At 33.5% G+C, this 20,555-nt stretch overlaps 2 protein-coding genes across 2 annotated transcripts; one reads left to right on the top strand and one right to left on the bottom strand.

The window, feature by feature from the left end:
- Positions 1–2,799: 2,799 nt before the first annotated feature.
- On the bottom strand, positions 2,800–7,503 carry LOC115697032 (transcription factor bHLH140). Its single transcript, XM_030623929.2, has 6 exons — positions 7,258–7,503; positions 7,004–7,131; positions 5,320–6,275; positions 4,172–4,820; positions 3,922–4,092; positions 2,800–3,461 (listed from the first exon to the last, which is right to left on the bottom strand). Exons 1-6 carry the CDS (start codon positions 7,295–7,297, stop codon positions 3,126–3,128), a joined length of 2,280 nt encoding a protein of 759 aa, XP_030479789.1. The 5' UTR covers positions 7,298–7,503; the 3' UTR covers positions 2,800–3,125.
- Positions 7,504–17,205: 9,702 nt separating this feature from the next.
- LOC115697027 (receptor-like protein 7) lies at positions 17,206–20,451 on the top strand. Its single transcript, XM_030623923.2, has one exon. The coding sequence runs from the start codon at positions 17,206–17,208 to the stop codon at positions 20,449–20,451; it is 3,246 nt and encodes a 1,081-aa protein (XP_030479783.1).
- Positions 20,452–20,555: the final 104 nt, after the last annotated feature.

Here is a 20,555-nt window from a genome sequence, read left to right as displayed (position 1 = left end):
CACATATAATTAATGAACTTTGAATATACATTGAACTCTACCAAATTTTTTTTTTTTAAAAAAAAGACAATAATTAAACTTTATATGTAAAAGTTTAAACTATCTTACAAAATGTTAAGAAAAATACATAAATTAGTTCATTAAATTATTAATATTTAAAAAATAGAAGGAATCAAAATTACAAAATAATAATTCAAAGATATCAAATTACTATTCATCACTTATTAAATATATATATATATTAAAAAAATGAGACAAAATTTTCAAATAAATAAAAAAAATATGAGTTTTGAGACTAAACAATATTAAATATATAAATACATATTTGCTATAAATGGGAGTTTTTTTTTTTCAATAATAAAAGTTATTTAGTAATTCAATTAGTAGAAGTTTATAGAGTAATTTGCGGTATAAATATTAAAGTTTAACTCTCAGTTGTAAATAAATACCTAAGTTTAATTTTTGGCGGTAATAATAATTATATACCTATAGAGTTCCAGAAATATAACTTAGGTATTATTGCCGCCAAAAATTAAATTTGAATATTTATTTATAATTAAAAATTAAACTTAAGTATTTATGCCGCAAATTACTCAAATTTATAAATATCAAAATTTTACATAACAAAAATTAAGTTTGGAGACCAAAACAATACAAAGTATTGAATAAATATATATATTTGTTAAAAGAGAATTTTTTTTTTGTAATTTCATAATTAATAAAGGTTATTTTGGTAATTCAATTAGGAGAAACCCATAAACATTCTCACTTTTATTATAGTTATAGATATACAATTATTAGAGTTAAATATTATAAATATTGGCTGAGAAATGCATATACAAGTGAACTATACGAACACTTATTTACATCTAACTAGTCATGTAATGGCCACTTATTTTTTATTTGTTTTTATTGGAGAGAAGTAATAAGTGAGTTGGTAGATATACATACATCATACTCAAAATGTTCTTTCCCAAATTCTTTTTATTTATTTATTGACAGATTCCTAAATTTGATTTTGGATGTTTGTCACTTTAATATGTGTATGAGTAGAAATGCAATATTCCCTTGTTTCTGAGGTTAAATAATTGACATAATATGTCGGAGTATAATCCACTTGTACTCCACTCCTTATATTCATTCATTGTTCCTAAAATATCTATTACTATTATTATAAGGTAAATACTATTTTGGACCCTGTGTTTTGCAAAAGTTACAGATTGGACCCTGTGTTTTGTTAAATGACAAAATGGACCCTGTATTTTCTAAAATAGTAAAAATAGGACCCTGAGCTTAATTTTTGACAACTTTTTTTTTAATACAACCAACTTGAATACAATACTTAATACGAATAGATACAAAAAATGTAAACAATTTTGTCATAGCACTTTTAGATCGGTTTATAATTAAACTTTATTTTGACAAAAAAATCAATTCAGGGTCCTATTTGTACTATTTTAGAAAATACAGGGTCCATTTTATCATTTAACAAAACACAGGGTCCAATTGGTAACTTTTGCAAAACAGAGGGTCCAAAATGGTATTTACCCTTATTATAAAGGAACTCAAACAAATCACACAAGGAAAGACAAGTCTATTCATATTTCATAGGGCAAAGGCCCCATTCTAAATAGCAAATAATGCTTTAGTATTCAAACTATACTTGGCAACACAATATGAGCAAGAAGGTTCTCTACACTAAAAACAAAAATTAATGACTCAAATTACAACAAACAAGTAGACTCAATATCACCTAAAATACTAATCCACATCTCTAATCTCTATTATGTTTTGAGTTAATCTCTATTCACCCTCTTCAAGTTGGATAAGCCAATTTTAATGGCTAATAGAGGAAAGAGGCAGTTGGAAGAACACCCTTTTTGTAAAATATATATATCTTATTCCTTTCAATATTCTAATTATATATCTAATTATATATATAAACAACAAATATATATTTTGGTAATAATATAAATGCTTAAAATTCTTGTCCAATTTAGTTAATTAAGAAGTGCGTGTGAAGATTTTACAGAAAATATATTTTTTCTTAATTTTTTTTTTTTATGGAATCTTAAGAAAATATTTACTTTAACATCTTTTTTATTATTTTTTCAGTAACTACCACAAGATTAGTCCGGAAAAAAATTAGATGTTAATCAAATTATATCTTGTCGACTATTAATTTTATAAATTTTATTAAACATGTACAATTTTAATATATATTGGGCTTGTTTGGTAGGTCGTATAATGATCAGGTTCGAATCCAGACTCATACACAAACCTCGACCCAAATCCAAACCGAGACCCGAATCCTGACTCGGACCCGGACTCGGACCCAAACTCCAACTCAGAACAGGACCCAAACCTGACTTGACCCAAACCGGTTCAGGGGTTCAAGGTTGGGTCGCGAGTCGAGATTGGGTCGAGTTTATGGCAAATATTGTGTAACTTTAAACAATTTATTAATACAAGTCAATATAAAATATAGTCTTGTATTAAATAATACTAACACAATACAATATAATCTAATACAATATTATACAATACAGTACAATACGGTATACCAAACGAGCTCCAAGCCGAAATCACCCTAAATAACCATGGTCACTTTATAAAACCCAAAATTAAAATACATAGTAGCATGCCTCCTCTTAGGGTGATAAGTGCATTTCACTTCATTGTACTATCACGTTCAGAGGTTATATTTGCCTGACAGCACCATAGTTTGTATTATTTTGTACCACTGATTTAGTTTGATAAATCCGAAAGAGAATCAAATACATTAAAATTTACAAGTAATTGACATAAAACAAGTGCCCTTAAACCCCGTCACTTTTTATGCTTTATTTCTCTCAAATCACATTTCTCAGCTTTCTATCCACTCTTTTAAGGGACAAGAATCAAAATTCAACTAATTATGGCTTAAAAAGATTGTTCTAAGCATCCATTATAAAGCATATACCAAAGCAACATGGCCTTTAAGAAGGGCAATCCTCCCCCATCAAAATATTAACAGACCATATTATAGAACATTATAACAATTGCACCAAAATAGACATTGACAGTGTTCAATGCCATCGAAAAAGAAACTTTCCTAGAATAAAACTTGGATATGATTCCTTCTTTTATGGACTGATGATGGTGTTGTTTGGAGCGCTCACTAGACGGCCTTTTTGAAGAAGGTTGGCAGGAAATGGTGCGTTGCAGTTAGTGATGTGTGACTTTAAGCGGGGGATGTTGGGGTGGGCACTTCTACAACGGTGGCAGCGTAACTCCATAGACAACAGCTTTTCATCATCTTCTAGTTTTGCTTTTCCGTGGCTGCTGACTTCCTCCATTACATCCACAGAATCACGGAAGAAAGCAGTGGTGAATGAATTCCAGTGTTGCTTCTTCTTCAGATGTTTTGAGTTGAAATCTTGGCTGATAACGTGTAGGTGAAGTTGTCGCATTGATGGAGCCTGCAATAAAGATGGTCGAGAAGGCTTATTACCAAATGTTAACTTTATAGATTTCATTCTTTACTGATCAGAAGACAGATGGTATAGATTCATAAAAAAAAAAATATATTGGAAATTGCAGGAGTGTCTGAACAATAATTATAATAATAATAATAATAATAATAAAGTGCAGCAAAACACAGCTCAATAGCTTAATGGCATATAATCTTTCCTATCCAGTCAACTCAGTTAATTTTCTAAATTAGATCTGACTCTATAAGATGAACATATGAAGTTATTTTACATGGAAAATGATATTTTTGGCGCCAAGAGGTAATTGCTTTAAGAATTTCCAAAGTACCTTTCTCCATCTTTCAGCAATCAATTTTTATCTTCCTAAAATAACAAAATATGCTACTATGGTTCCTATCAAATATTTGAACATAATAAAATAATAATGATGGGCTTTTGAGCAAGATACCGAGTGATAGCCAATGCGAAAAATCAAAGATGTATCTTCTTGCAGTAATGTTTCAGTCCACTTCAAACCAACATCGTGCATTTTTCTCAACAATGGGAGATGCTCCTCACGGGCATCAGCTAGTTGCTCAAGACCTTCCAATCGTGTCAACACCAAAAGATGCTTCCGTGCCTGGACAAATCTCAATATCTTAGTTTAGATCAAACATAAATTGCAGAGCAGAGCACATAAAAAAGAAGTCAAATTTAACCTTTGGGTAAAGATCATTTAGTACAACAATATCATCAGACATCTCTAGCACAACTTCCTTATGCTTCTCTGGTTGCTTGGCAATGTGGTAAAGAGCCTGTGCCCATGATCCCCAGGCTTTAGTTGCTGTTCTATCAAACTTTTCACCACTCTGAATTGTCTTTCCAACACTAGAATTAGAAATCTTAGTTTCAACATGAGATCCCTTGTACTTTTTAGTCCTATCAGATTCATGGTCATCATCATCTCTTCTAAATTTTTGCTCACTATTCTTTGAGGCAGTTTCATTGCGTATTTGTATCTCCGACTGCTTTGAACCAAGATTATCATTACTTCCCGGGGGTAACTTCCTTACTATTGACACAAAACCTTCAAATAGCGATGTGTAAGCATCGCGGAGAATTTTGCAGCCGGTAGCATAGTCATTTTTCAAACAGTTTGGTCTCTGTGGGTTCATATTTGGTCCAAGAACATGTATGACATGGGTTACTCCTTCCTTACCAAACAAGGGAGAATTTGAAGGGAGAGAAACTACTAAAGCCCTCCCAGGAAGAAGAGTGTTTGCCTGTTCTTTAGTTGCAACCTCTAGGGCTGCACCTGCAGCACTGAAAATTGCAGCATTCACACCTCCACCTCCTGGTTTCAGTCGCCTGCACCGAAATATGGTTCATTTGATTTTTCCTGAGATGCAAATAATCACATGAACACAACTTACTTCCCCCATTACAAGGGTGAAAGAAAGGCTAATGAATGACCCATACGTTTTTGTGACTGTTCCAGCTTAATAAATTACAGGAGTTAGAAGTTATTAATCCACCAACCAACAGGCATCCGTTACTCCGCAATTGTCTTAACAACACAAATAGGCAGAGAACCTTCTGGTCAGCTAAATCATGGCCAATTCAAGTCAACTAACTCCTAAACAATGGCATAATTATGTCATGAATTAAACTTGGTCAATTGTCTATGCTTACATCTAGACATTATTAAACAGATCTTAGTTGAAATTTAGACATTTGTTATGCCAATGGTATGAGACAGTTCTGCATTTATATTTTATTTTCCTGGCATCATTGTTTCAACCTACTGCATTTACAACGAATAAAACATGGCAATCAAGCTTAAATATATGCAGTCAGAGTAGCTTACCAATTGGCAGCATTAGCTATTACGTTGCAGCGTAGACCACCTTGTGAATAAAGTTGAGTAATATCTCCTACAAAAGTAAAGAACTTGTTGGGGTCAATGTTTCTCTTTGAAGCTTTTTCCTTAACCAACGTCAAAATCTTTGATCTATGAGTCAAGTCTACAAAGACAAGTCTAGCATTTCCAATCTTATCCAGAAATTCCTCGACTTTCTCAATAATAATGTCAGATGCCTTCTCGTGATTGAATTGGAAATCTGATGTGGAAATAGATGGAAATGCCAATGTGGGAGCATCACCCAGAGAAGCAGAAGCATCCTTAACCATGCCTTTCATTTGGTCTTTATGTTCATTTATCTCTGTAACAGCATTATCTGAAAACGATACAGCTGCTTTGGAGCAGGAACCTTTATCCTCTGTTTTTTCCAGAGAAGCAGAATTCTGATCACTAGTTGCAACAGATCCAACATTACCAGATTCAGCTGTTCCTGATTTTTTAAAGAACTTCATTATACCGAGCTGAACTTTAGCATCTGACTTCTTCTGACCAAACACACCTTGAGACAGAGATTCCAAAGGACCAAGTGCACTGTATGTATTAATGGCATCTTGAACCTCAGTCTCATTTTGGCAGAAAGTTATTCTAGTAAATCCTTCAGTAAGCTTAGGAAATTCTTTATTTTGCAGCATTTTGTTTACAACAGCGGCAGCTCTTCCACCTTGCAAGTTTCCCTCATGGCCTGTTCGTTTGACAGATCTAGATATACAAAGACGAGCAGGCAGATCAAGTACGACAGCATGTATGTCGATTTTGGGGCTACCAAGCTTAACAAATTCTGCACGCTGTTCCCTGTCCAAGTTGCATCTGTCAATAAACACACTTTTTCCATCATTCAGAGCAGCAGTTGCACTCTTTATGCATTGAGCTTTACTCCCAGCTTTACCATTTGCAATATTGTCCTGTAACATATAATGAAGTTTTATTTACCATATTAAACACATTATTCTGAATGACCAAACTTATAGTAAAAAGTAACAATCGAGATATGCCTCCAACTTTTTCGCTGACTTGGTTAAACTATTATTACAAAGAAGCTAAGATAAACCAGAAAAAGAACACAAATAATGTAAAGTGAAGTACAAAAATCTCATCAAAGTCTATACTGTCACACGATTGACCATAGTCACTTTGTCTCTCACCCAATATCCAAAATTTCCAATGGGCCCTAATGTAACTGCATGATCTTAATAAGACATAATCCTGATTCAAAAAACAAAAGATCATGAACATCACAATACTAGAAGTTCAATACCAACAGTCCAACACTCACAAACATCTCTGAGCAAATGTCTGTTGATACACAGTCTTACAAAAAAACTGACAAACATTAAAACATCAAACGATGAAAAGAAAACCTATTCACCATTCTGGATGTAAGACAAGACAGCAAGCTAACAATATATCACTTTATAAAGACCCCAATTTCAAAGATAACACAAAGAACATCCAAAAAAACCCGGCAAAACTCTGAAAAAAAGACGTAGTCTTCACTTCATTCTACATACGTATTAATGATAATCACTGAAATATAATAATTTGAAGTTCAAAACAAATGGGGTTTTAAAAAGACGAAACATAAACCCATTGGAGCATTTCATCAAACAGGTAAGAACCCATCAAACAAAACCTGGCAAATGCGAACCCATGGTCGAGTGGAGAAGCGCATGACTTCTTCACAGAAAGTACTTTTCCCGCTGCCCGGTGGACCAATCAAGATTACCACCATAGCATTCCCTTTGCCTTGCTGTTCTTCGCCTTCAAACATAATCAATTTTTTTTTTTTTGATGAGCAATGTTAAAATGATAGAATATTGATCATATTCGAGTTTAACCCAATAACAGTAAGTAGACATATATATATATATAAATAAATATTTATACCTTCTGGTTTTGAACAAGTATCGATATCCATGTCCGCCATTTTTCTTCACCTGGAGATTGCATATACGGTCTCAAACACTTTTTTTTTTTTCTTTTTGAGTGACTGAACACTTGTTTGTCAGTTGCAAATATTTGAACTTTGATGTTTTGCTTTCCTATTTGTTATTGTGATCTCATTTAATTTTGAGATGTTTGCCTCGAAATTTTTGTAATATTTATTAGGCTAATTAGTAATTTTTTTCCCTGAACTTTTTTGACCGTTAAAAATTCCCCTCGAACTATTGAGATTGTTAAATTTAAGGACTTTTATCTAATTTCATTCAATTTTACTGTTTCAGTGATTGTTTATGTACTAAACCATGCTCCCCAGACTTTGATATCTACCAAATCATGCCCCTATGTACTAAATCATGCCCCTTGAACTTTCATCCATGTTAGAATTTTTTTATTAAAATTAGACAAAAGTCCTTAAATTTAACAATCTTAATAGTTCAGGGAGAATTTTTAACAGCAAAAAAAGTTTAAGGGCACTACTTAATACATGTCAAAGTTCAGGAGAAAAAATTACTAATTAGCCTATTTATAATTATTCTATATATATAACTTTAATAAAAAAATAGATATTTTATTTTATGATTTTATTGCAGTCATATATTTTTTTAGCTGTTAAGTGTCTAATTATACCTGTTAAATGCAGTAATATATTTTTTTTAGCTTATTTAATATGTCGCCCTATATTTCTGAACTGACATTTAATGGCCAAAAAATAATACGACTGCAAAAAAATCGTAAAATAAAGTACTTTACAACTACTTTTTTTACTTAGAGTCATATGTGTAACAATTGTAAATATTAAAAAATTTCGCTGTAAATATATCTTCAATTTTTATTACTTTTTAGCATTTCTTTTTATAAAAAATAATTAAATATATGGTAGCCCACTTAGCTGAGTATACCCTTTTTTACATAGAAATATGGTAAAAGGCACTCTCGATGGTGCCTAGCACTCTTATAAGGTGTAGTCTCGTTATTGATACATTCCACTTATTTTAATTTAATAAAGATTATAAATAATCGCTAACCAATTATAAGATACCATGTCATAAAAGTGCTAAGCACCTTACTGAAAGACATCAATAAACCAATATAAATCTTAAAAAGTACCAATTAATCCAATCGTTAACTAATTGTAAAGTGACACATTTAGAAGGTGCTAAGGTGCTCAATATGATAATAAAAAATTTGTCAAATTTCTCACTTGTTAAAAATTTTGCCAAATTTCATCAAAAAAAAAAAAAATTGCCAAAAAAAGATTTAGTTTTCATGAGTATCCAAGTTTGATTATAGATATACAATATCATTGTATATGAGATCGGTGAGATTCCTAACTAAGATCATATCAAGGTTTTGTATAGGAGAATTCATTAAGATGAGTTGTAATGTGTTTTACATTTTAAAGTGAAGAATATTAAAGTGCAAGTCTTAGTCTTAGGTTAGGCTCAATGTAAAAGTATAATAAAACAAGGTAGCTCAAAGTTGAATCCCCAAAACATCAAATGAAAAATCTCTAGCTTAAATATCTCAGAAACGACTTGTGGTCTTTCTTCATTTCTTTTCAAAAACAAACTTAAACAAAACCTGATTACATACTCAAATTTAGGACACTTGAGTAAGTGTAAGTATTCACCATCACCCACCAAATAATGTGTCCTTTTCTTGTAAATGAATGATCAGAAAACAATGTGTTATCACTTTCAAGAACAAGGGTCATTGACTTTGAAGGAAGCCAGTGATATATATGCAGAAATCTTTGACAGAAACGTTTTCACATTTTCGACTAGTGACTGTTTTCTAGGCCCATTTCAGGAAATAGTAAGTTTCCTTATATATCTTTTACTTAATATATAGTGGAGGCCACACCTCAATCACTATATGAGGTCATAGAGTAAGGACCCCAGCCTGCATAGATATTTGAGGCTTAAAATCAATGAAACCAACCACTACAAGGCATATGACACTAAAGACAAATGTTTCCTATGTCTATGGCTTTAGCTTATCCCCTTTTTTTATTGTCAAATTGAGCTGCATATAATTAATAGATATTTTTCTATACTTGGGCAATGAAATATATTTCTGCACTGTTAGACTATATATATAGTGTATATAATATAGCATATACAATGATATGAAAATGCGGAAAATATAATGAAATCATATCAATAATATATGCAATGAAAAGATCGATGTACCTCCAGCCATTGATCTTTGAGCTTCAATCCCTGCGATAGCTTCAGTATTGGAGTTCGGGCTTCCTCGCTCTCTCAACTCTCTTTAGATGGAATTTGCTGAATGGATTCAGAATGAGTGAGGAGCTCGGGGACCGAGACCCTATATTTATAGGTGAGATACTCCATCAGTATCTGCGCCACATTAATTGTCAGAATATTTTGACAATTAATTCAGGAAATCAAATCAGGTAATGAATATAGAAATCTGACCATATATAGAATATTACATAATTGATTTTGTCCAGATTCAATGAATATAAAATATTCATTTATCAGAAAATCAATTATTTATTTATTTCCTTAAATAGAAAATCATTTCCTTAATTAGAAAATAATTTCCATAAATAAAAATATTCTAATATTCTCCCACTTGGTCAGCATTTAAACTAAAATATTCAAACCCAACGTTCCTCATTATATAATAAACATACGAATCATAGCGACATGTCCTCATTATGAATCGAGTATTATCTTCCATGTATTACAATACATTTATTATATAACAATGTACTTTATGTGGCAATGTACTTAAGTGAATAAACCCTAAACCTTATGTTTATTCGAGTCCTTCCGAAATTTTTCTCAAATGTAAAATTAAGATGCGCATAAATATGAGAAAAATCAAAATAAGAGTTTCATTAATAATAACTTTATTTGTACAAATTACATAAGGGAACCAAGTCCCATGTTCTCTACATGATCCTTGTATTTATGAGGTGGCAAGCCTTTTGTCATAGGATCGGCAATCATCAATTCAGTGCTAATGTGTTGAATGACCACTTTATTTTCCTTAACACGTTCTCTAATAGCTAAGTACTTAATGTCGATGTGCTTGCTTCGACTTCCACTTTTGTTGTTCTTAGCCATGAAAACGTGAATTGTCACAGAACATCTTTAGCGGCCTTGCAATGGAATCAACCACTCTAAGGCTCGAAATGAAACTCTTTAGCCATACACCATGTGATGTAGCCTCAAAACAAGAAACGAACTCGGCCTCCATAGTAGAAGTAGCGATCAAAGATTGTTTGTTACTCCTCGGGACACGGCTCCACCGAAACATAAACACGTAACCGGATGTAGATTTACGTGAATCGGTACAACCAACGAAATGCGAGTCCGAGTAGCCAACTACTTCTAGATTGTCGGTTCGTTTGAACATCGGTTTGTAATCCTTAGTACCACGAAGATACCTCATAACTTTCTTTGCGGCTTTCCGGTGGTCTATCCCGGGTTACTGCGAAATCTTCCTAACATTCCGACAGAATAAGCAATGTCGGGTCTTGTGCACACCCGAGCATACATTAGGCTTCCGACAGGCGAAGCATAAGGAATGTTCTTCATTTGTTCTCTTTCAAAATCATTCTTTGGGCAATCGGCTCAAATTTAATTTATCACCCTTCATAATTGGAGCAACGCTCGGTGAACAATCTTTCATATGAAATCTTTCTAAAACTACTGTTGATGTAGGCTTCTTGAGATAAACCTAAGATACCTCGGTATCTATCTCTATGAATCTTAATGCCTATGACATAGGATGCTTCACCCATGTCTTTCATCTCAAAGTTCTTTGAAAGAAATTGTTTCACTTCACGTAGCAACCCTTTATCATTGGATGCAAGAAGAATATCGTCCACATATAAAACAAGAAAACAGATCTTACTCCCACTTTCCTTCAGGTATATGCATTGATCCATGACATTCTCTTCAAATCCAAAGGAAGAGATGACATCATGAAATTTTAAATACCATTGGCGGGATGCTTGTTTTAATCCATAGATGGACTTCGAGCTTGCATACCAAATCCCGGCCTTCACTAGAGGAGAATCCTTCGGTTGTTTCATGTATACCTCCTCCTCTAGATCACCATTCGGAAAAGCGGTTTTACATCCATCCGCTCCGGCTCTAAATCAAAATGAGCAACTAACGCCAAGATGACTGCGAGGGAATCTTTCTTTGATACGGAGAAAAAGTCTCCGTATAGTCATTTCCTTCCTCTTGAGTGAATCCTTTAGCAACAAGTCTCGCTTTGTACCTCTCGGTGTTGCCTAATGAGTCTTTCTTAGTTTTATAGACCCATTTACGGCCAATGGCTCTCGCCCCATTAGGCAACTTTACAAGTTCCGGACTCTGTTGCACCTCATAGAATTCATTTCATCATCCATAGCATTGTACCACAATTTTGATTCTCTACTGTTCATAGCTTGTAAAAACGTTTCTGGATCATTTCCAATTCCAATATCATATTCTAATAAATACACAACATAGTCTTTATAAATCCTTGGTTTGATAGGTCTAGTAGATCTTCTTAAGACTTCACCAACGAGCTCTTGTGGAGCGACGGCGGAGTTCGGCGGGTTGTTCAACATTTGCGAGCAACTCTTGAACATTTTGATCTACCGGATTATCATTACCAACTTGTGGATCTTCGGTGATTGGTAATGGTTGTTCAACATTCGTTTGAACGACGGGAGTGTTAACCATTATCAATCTTGCCTTTGAAGTGGAAGGTTACGAAGGATCTTTCTCAGGACCTAAGTCCTTTGATTGATCACTCCCACTGATCAAGGCATTCTCAAGAAATTTTGCATTCCTTGATTCCACAATTCTTGTGCTATGAGATGGACAATAAAACTTGTAACCTTTAGACTTTTCAGCGTACCCTATAAAGAATCCGCTTATGGTCCTTGGGTCCAATTTCTTCTCTTGTGGATTATATATTCGACTTCGGATGGACATCCCCAAATGCGTACATGATTCAAACTTGGTTTCCAACCTTTCCATAATTCAAAAGGAGTTTTTGAGGCTGCCTTTGTTGGAACTCGGTTTAATATGTACACGGATGTCTTTAATGCTTCGATCCACAAGGATTTAGGAAGGTTAGAGTTGCTACTAAGCATACTCCGCACCATGTCCATTAATGTTCGGTTTCTTCTTTACGCAACACCATTTTGCTCGGGTGTACGGCAAAGTGTAATGGGCAACAATCCCATTTTCTTCAAGAAACTTCGCAAATGCACTGTGTGCTTGTCCATCTTCTCGTGTATCTACCATAATACTCACCTCCTCTATCCGATCTCACTATCTTAATTTGCTTGTTGCATTGTTTCTCTACTTGACTTTAAATATCTTAAAGACATCTAATGCTTCACTTTTATTATGAAGTAAGTAGATATACATGTAGCGTGAGTAATCATCTATGAATGAGATGAAGTATTTCTGACCATGTGATTCCATATACGGACTACATATATCGGTATGTATGATTTCTAATATTTCGGAACTCCTATGGACACCGGTTTTGACGAGACTTGGAGGTTTGCTTTCCCTTAATGCAATCCACACAAGTACCAAAGTCAGTAAAATCTAAGGTATTGAGTACCCCATCTTTTACCAACCTTTTAATTCTATCAATGGAGATATGTCCCAATCTCCGGTGCCACAATGTACAGGAATCCTCTTTCATAACACATCTTTTAGTGCCAGCGTGAACATGCATAACATTATTAGTGGTATTATTTTGTAAATTAAGGCAGTAAAGACCATCAGACAAAATACCATTTCCAACACATTCGGATTTATAATATAAATTAAAATATTTGTACGAAAATGTAAAGGAAAAACCAAAGGGTATAAGTCTTGAAATCGAAATCAAGTTTCTAGAGAAACTTGGTACATAAAAGGTCTTTTCTAACTTTAAAATAAAACCATTACTTAAAACTAAATTGCATGTTCCAATAGCTTCCACATGTGAGCCCATCTTGTTTCCGGATAAGATGCTTTGCTCACTTGCCACCGGCTTCCTTAGATTTTGAATATCCCGCAAGGAATTTGTTATGTGACTTGTTGAACCGGAATCAATCCACCATGTGTTAAGATTAACATTAGCCATATTAGATTCATAACATACTAAGGAAATTGGATTACCTTTGTCATCCATCCATTTCTTGAAGCATTGCACTCCCTTTTCGCATGTCCCTTTTGTTTACAAAAGAAACATTTGATGGAATCTTTCTTTATGGCAGCCTTAGGAGCCATGGGCTTTTTCCCTTTGTTCTTCTTGAATGGCTTGCGTTTCTTAGGTTGAGTGGTCAGGTGAACACTTTCTCCTTGCTCCTGTAGGAGCACGGCTTCCCTCTTGAACACACATGGTCATCAATTCATTGATAGTCCATTTTTCTTTATGTGTGTTGTAGGAAATTTTGAAAGGCCCATACTGTGGAGGAAGATTGTGAAGGATGTAATGAACCAGGAAGGTATCAGGAATGATAACGTCGAGTTTCTTCAAATGAGCAGTGATGTCCCTCATTTTAGAAATGTGTTCTCGAACTCCTTTAACACCGGTGAGTTTTGTGGACGAGAACTCTTGGATGAGGTTGATGAACAAGGATTTATGCGAAGTGTCAAACTCGCTCATCCATAACTTTGATAAAGTCTTTCACCTTCTCGGGTGGCTCCACCGATCCACGCATTCCCATAGGAATTCCGGACATAATGAACATGATGCGAGAGACGATTAGATTGCTCCCACTTTTCACGCGGTGCAATCTCGACAGACGGTGCTAGTATCGATGATAGCGGTGGTTCATCTTTCCTTATTGCATAATCCATGTCAGTGCAAGCTAGGTGGAGAAGAACTCGTTCCTTCCAGATTTTGAAGTTGTCACTCCTAAGCTCAGGGATTTCACTAGTGATTTCAGCATATTTAGAGGTGGATGAAATAGCTGCAAGAATAGGATTACAAAAAATTTAGATGTTAAAAGAATTGAGGCTTTAATGAATTCATGTTTTACCAATGTAGAAACATGATGAAGATGAAAATTTTATTAAATCTAAAATTGCTGTGGGCTAAATTTTAAATCTAATAAAATTAGATGAACTTTATGATAGATTTAATGAAGTATTTAATTTAGAAATAATGGAGGAATGAAATCTATCTTTAATTAAAATTTGTGATAACACTATTAATTCAAATCCTCATAACTCCCTGTGGGGTAAATTAAGAGAATTTAACTTAATATATTATCCTAATTAATTATAAAAATATAATAAAATCCCTGTGGGGTAAAATTATTATATCCAAATAATTAATTACAAGTTTTGTCCATTAAGGTGAATTTTAATTAATATATAATTTTATATAATTAAAGATGCTGTGGCTACTCCCTAATTATAAAAAAATTATATTTTCACTTTAGACATTAGGTATTGGGCTCTACCTAAAAGTAATTTCGTTATTAACATAATAGACAATCACTGAGATTAGTGCTCCTAGTGTGGTCGTCCGAAGATCATTAAAAACCGTTACAGATATGAGCATTTGTCCCAGGGGTGTTCATGTTTTCTTATGTCAAACCACAAAACTACTTACATTTTATTCATATTTTATTCATTTTATAAAGTTTTATGAATATTTTATGAATAATTTTATGAAGTTTTATGAAACTTAATTGCTAAATAAAATATTCAACCTATCTTAATGTTTGAATATTTCTAAATATATCTAGCACTATAAAAGGAATTTATGTATAGCATTTAAATCATACAAATCTAAATTAATTGCATTAAACATAAATTTGTCAATTAAATACAAAATAATACAATTAATGTATGATCATTAATTAAATGCAAATTCCTTAATATGAAATTAATGACAGATTTTTCAAAATTAATTTAGACAATAAATTGCATAAATTTGGTAATATTTAATTAAATGCACAAATTAGCACAATTTTTACATGCCTAAATAAATCATGTAATAAATTACCAAATTTAAACAAATTTCCATTTTCAATTTATACTAAATATATGTATTAAACAAAAATGGAAAATTAATTAAATGCAATTTATTGACTAAATTAACACACAAAATAGGAAAATAATTAATATTCCAAATAAATAAAAAATTTATCAAAAATTCGGAATTTTTCCTTTTTTTTTTTTTTTTTTTTTTTTTTTTTTTGAAAAAACCACTGCCTGTAAACGACATGTCGTTTTTGCAAAACGCAAAAACGACACGTCGTTTTTACTCTTACGGGCGCTGAAAAAGAATGAATAAACGACACGTCGTTTTCCCTAAAGGGAAAAACGACACGTCGTTTTGTACAATGAAGAGCTGCCAAAAAAACGAAAAACGACATGTCGTTTTTCACAGTATGAAAAACGACATGTCGTTTACTACAACGACAGCTGAAATGAATGCCTTCAAACGACACGTCGTTTTGGGGCAAACGACACGTAGTTTTTGGGAAAACGACACGTCGTTTTTTGGCAAACTACACGTCGTTTTTGGGCAAACGACACGTCGTTTTTTGGCAAACGACATGTCGTTTGCGTCGTCTTCTTCAGCCAAACCGGGTCGAATTTGACCCGTTTTTCTGCACGCGGGTCCGTCGAACCCGACCCAAACCCGATCGGAAATTGCGTTTCCGACGACCAAATTGCGTGTTTTCAAATCTAAAATGTTCTAAATCAAATAATAAAGAGATCCACATAGATTTTATGCACGAAAACACGAAAAAATATATACTTTAATATCACGAAACTAATCGGGTCCGAAAAAGTTTTAACTGAAAATTTTTTCCATCTTTAAGTTTTTCAATGGATTTTCAATGCTTAGATCGATCTATAATACTATACGAATATAGTAATGTATATAGAATTCAAAATAAACACCGAAAAATGAAAAAAGGAAAAAACAAAACCATGGACCGATCGTGATTATATATACGCATGTATATATATATATATGCATGTATATATAACATAATAAAAAATGAATATTATGATTATTATTATGTGACAAAACATATATATAATATACAATATATATATAAACATATATACATATAAAATATATATATACACGTACGAATGTATGAGTATATAATATATATGTATATATGAACAATAAAATATATATATATGTATATACTGATATATATTAAATGGTATGAATATAAATATATATATATATACAGAACCGAAAACAAATATGTATATATATGAACAGTATATGTATGTATATATATATATATGAAACTCAAATAAAATCAAGGCAGAGATAAATCCGCTCTGATACCAACTGTTAGACTATATATATAGTGTATATAATATAGCATATACAATGATATGAAAATGCGGAAAATATAATGAAATCATATCAATAATATATGCAATGAAAAGATCGATGTACCTCCAGCCATTGATCTTTGAGCTTCAATCCCTGCGATAGCTTCAGTATTGGAGTTCGGGCTTCCTCGCTCTCTCAACTCTCTTTAGATGGAATTTGCTGAATGGATTCAGAATGAGTGAGGAGCTCGGGGACCGAGACCCTATATTTATAGGTGAGATACTCCATCGATATACGCGCCACATTAATTGTCAGAATATTTTGACAATTAATTCAGGAAATCAAATCAGGTAATGAATATAGAAATCTGACCATATATAGAATATTACATAATTGATTTTGTCCAGATTCAATGAATATAAAATATTCATTTATCAGAAAATCAATTATTTATTTATTTCCTTAAATAGAAAATCATTTCCTTAATTAGAAAATAATTTCCATAAATAAAAATATTCTAATATGCACAAGCTAAATAGAGAGTTTACATGGTTTAGTGAGTATTAAACTTTGTCTTTGATATATTCACCAATGAGAACTAATTCACTATTCACATGGCTTTACATGTTTTCAATTCTACTTGGTGTCAATGTGTTTTTGGTTTCAAGCCAGTGTCTTGATCACCAGCAAGCATTGTTGCTGCAACTGAGAAAGAGCCTCGAATTCGACCCTGAAATCTCTACAAAGCTTGTGAAATGGAATGCCCAAAATTCTGATTGCTGTCATTGGGAAGGTGTATCCTGCAAAGAAGGCCATGTTGTGGATCTGAACTTGAGCAATGAAGGAATCTCTGGTGAACTTGGAAATTCAAGCAGCCTTTTCGGTCTTCAACATCTCAACCGTCTTGATTTGTCTTGTAACTTTTTCAGTTCTATGATACCAACTGGGATTGGTAATCTCAAAAAGTTGAATTATCTGAATTTATCAAGTGCTGGCTTTTTGGGGCAAATACCAAGTGAGATGTCACACCTAAGAAGATTGATCACACTTGATTTATCAACCACTTTCAATTATGATCCAACCATAGTTCTTGCAGCTAATGAGCTCAAACTTGAGAATCCCACTTTGAAAATGCTTGTTCAGAATCTTTCTATGCTTGAAGAACTGTATTTTGATGGTGTTAATATGTCAACAAGTGGGAGTGAATGGTGCCAAGACTTGTCATCTTCTTTGCCTAATCTGAGAGTGTTGAGCTTCTCTGATTGCTCTCTTTCTGGACCTTTTGATCAGTCACTTGTGAAGCTTCAATCCCTTTCGGTGATTCGACTGGATAACAATGATTTGCTTTCTCCTGTCCCTGAATTCCTTGCAAATTTCTCATGGTTGAGTACTTTGAGTCTTCATTCTTGTCAATTGTATGGAGCATTTCCAGATGAACTTTTCAAGGTACCTACACTAATGACTCTTGATCTTACAGACAATGTATTACTCTGTGGTTCTTTGCCAGAATTTCCTAGAAATAATTCTCTCCAAAAATTGATGCTTCCATTCACAAATTTTTCAAAGGAATTGCCATCATCTATTGGTAACCTTTGGAACTTGTCCACATTAGACCTTTCCTTTTGCCACTTTAGTGGAACAATTCCAAGCTCCATTTCAAAACTCACCCAACTTAGTAATCTTCAATTGTCTTTTAATAACTTTACAGGTCCAATACCCTCTTTCAATAAGTCCAAGAAACTCACTCAAATAGATCTCAATCATAATAGTCTTACTGGTGAAATTCCTTCAGCTCATTTTGAAGGCCTTTTGAACTTAGTTGAGATTGATTTAGAGGATAATTTTCTCAAGGGTAGTATTCCCTCAACATTGTTTGAACTACCATTATTGAAAAAAATCTCACTAGCCAAAAACCAATTTAACAATCTTGAGTTTCAAACTGCATCTTCCTCAATTTTGACTACTCTAGATTTGAGTAGCAACAATCTTGAAGGGCCATTCCTATTGTCTATCCTTAAACTCAAAAATCTTAGCTCACTTGATCTCTCTTATAACAAGCTCAATGGAACTCTACAACTTGACATATTTCAAGAGCTAGACCAACTTGCTGTTCTTGACCTTTCATACAATAATTGGTCAGTAAATGCAAGTGTGACTAAGTTTACTCTCAAGTCCTTTCCTCAGTTTGAAAAGTTAACACTTGCTTCTTGCAACATAAGGGCATTTCCTAATCTTTTGAAGAACCAATTAGGAATGGTTGCTTTGGATCTTTCAAACAACCGAATTCATGGCGAGATACCTAACTGGATTTGGGAAGTTGGAAACAATACAAATCTTGCTTTTTTGAACCTTTCACATAACCACCTAGTTGGTATGGAGGAACCTTATTCTCTTCCTAGTTCTCTCAGTCTTCTAGACCTGAATTCAAACTATCTAGGAGGAAAGATACCTGTTGTACCGGCTTCTATTGGATATGTAGATTTGTCCAACAATAACTTCACTTCTTCCATTCCAATTCACTTTTTCAATGACCTCTCATCTCTTGGATTTTTCTCCATATCAAATAACAGCTTTAATGGGGTCATTCCTGAATCCATTTGCAGTGCTAGTGGCCTTCAAGTTCTTGATTTGTCTCACAACAAATTAAGTGGTAAAATTCCAAGATGTTTGTTTGAAATAGGTGTTTCATTAGAGGTACTTAATCTGCGACAGAACAACTTAAGAGGCTCGATTCAAGACGCCTTTTTCCCAACAGATTGTGATTTGAAGACCCTGGATCTCAATGGCAATTCCATCCAAGGAAAGATACCGAAATCTCTAGCCAATTGTGCTGCATTAGAGGTTTTAGACCTCGGCCACAATAACATGGTCGGCGAATTTCCTTGCTTGTTGAAGAACACAACAACTTTGCAAGTCCTTGTTCTTAGATCCAACAACTTTGCAGGTACCATTGGATGTCCCAACACAAATGGAACTTGGGAAATGCTTCAAATATTGGATCTAGCTCAAAACAATTTCAGTGGAGTAATACCAGGACAATGGTTAAAAACAATGCAGGCAATGATGACTCATAATGAAAATCTCCAAGCAAATGTCAATACCACAAATTCTAATGTTCTTGGCTTCACTCATCTCTATTCTGTCACATTGAATCTAAACCAAATGAGCATTTTAGGTGTATATTATCGGTATACAGTGACAGTTACATCCAAAGGCCAAGAAATGAAGCTGCCAAAGATCCTTAATATCTTCATTTCCATTGACCTTTCAAGCAACAATCTCCAAGGACCAATACCAGCTGCATTGGGAGAGCTTCAAGCTCTAACAGTTCTCAACTTGTCCAACAATGCTCACACTGGAAAAATCCCATCTTCTATAGGTGATTTGAGGCAATTGGAGTCATTAGATCTCTCAAGAAACAATCTCATTGGTTCAATTCCAACCTCACTAGAGCAACTCACTTTCCTATCATTCCTTAATCTTTCCTACAATAATCTTGTTGGTAGGATACCAATGGCTAATCAATTTAGAACATTTTCAGAGGATTCTTTTGTTGGTAACAAAAGACTTTGTGGATTCCCCTTGATGAATAAATGCTTGGATGATGAAGAGGGAAGTGGAACTTTGTTGCCTAATACAAGGAAAGAACATAGCATTGATTGGAATGTATTGAGTGTTGAACTTGGATTTGTTGTTGGGTTTGGTATTGTATTTGGACCACTTTTGTTCTGCAAGAGATGGAGACAATGGCACTATAAATGTGTTGATGACATTGTTGATAGGTTCTTTCCCTTAGCTGTGTCAAATAAGTGGTTTCTATGGACAAAGAGTAGTTAATATAATATTGTTTAAATATATGATATAAGTGAGTGAATGAGTTACTTTGTCTTTATGCTTGTGTTTTGAGTCTAGAGTTATGTATGTGACAATTGATGTAACAA

The sequence above is a fragment of the Cannabis sativa genome, chromosome 7 (genome assembly GCF_029168945.1).
Source record: "Cannabis sativa cultivar Pink pepper isolate KNU-18-1 chromosome 7, ASM2916894v1, whole genome shotgun sequence".
NCBI classification, from domain to species: Eukaryota; Viridiplantae; Streptophyta; class Magnoliopsida; order Rosales; family Cannabaceae; genus Cannabis; species Cannabis sativa.
The sequence above is the reverse complement of the archived record's forward strand: the minus strand, read 5'-3'. Positions and strand labels throughout refer to the sequence as shown.

Excerpts from the sequence above, each read along its gene's own strand:
- LOC115697032 (XM_030623929.2), bottom strand. The coding sequence starts at position 7,297 with ATGGCGGACATGGATATCGATACTTGTTCAAAACCAGAAG. Across the intron at positions 7,132-7,257 it reads TACTTGTTCAAAACCAGAAG|GCGAAGAACAGCAAGGCAAA; the intron begins GTATAAATATTT and ends TTATGTTTGAAG. Across the intron at positions 6,276-7,003 it reads CATGGGTTCGCATTTGCCAG|GACAATATTGCAAATGGTAA; the intron begins GTTTTGTTTGAT and ends TATATGTTACAG.
- LOC115697027 (XM_030623923.2), top strand. The coding sequence starts at position 17,206 with ATGAGAACTAATTCACTATTCACATGGCTTTACATGTTTTCAATTCTA.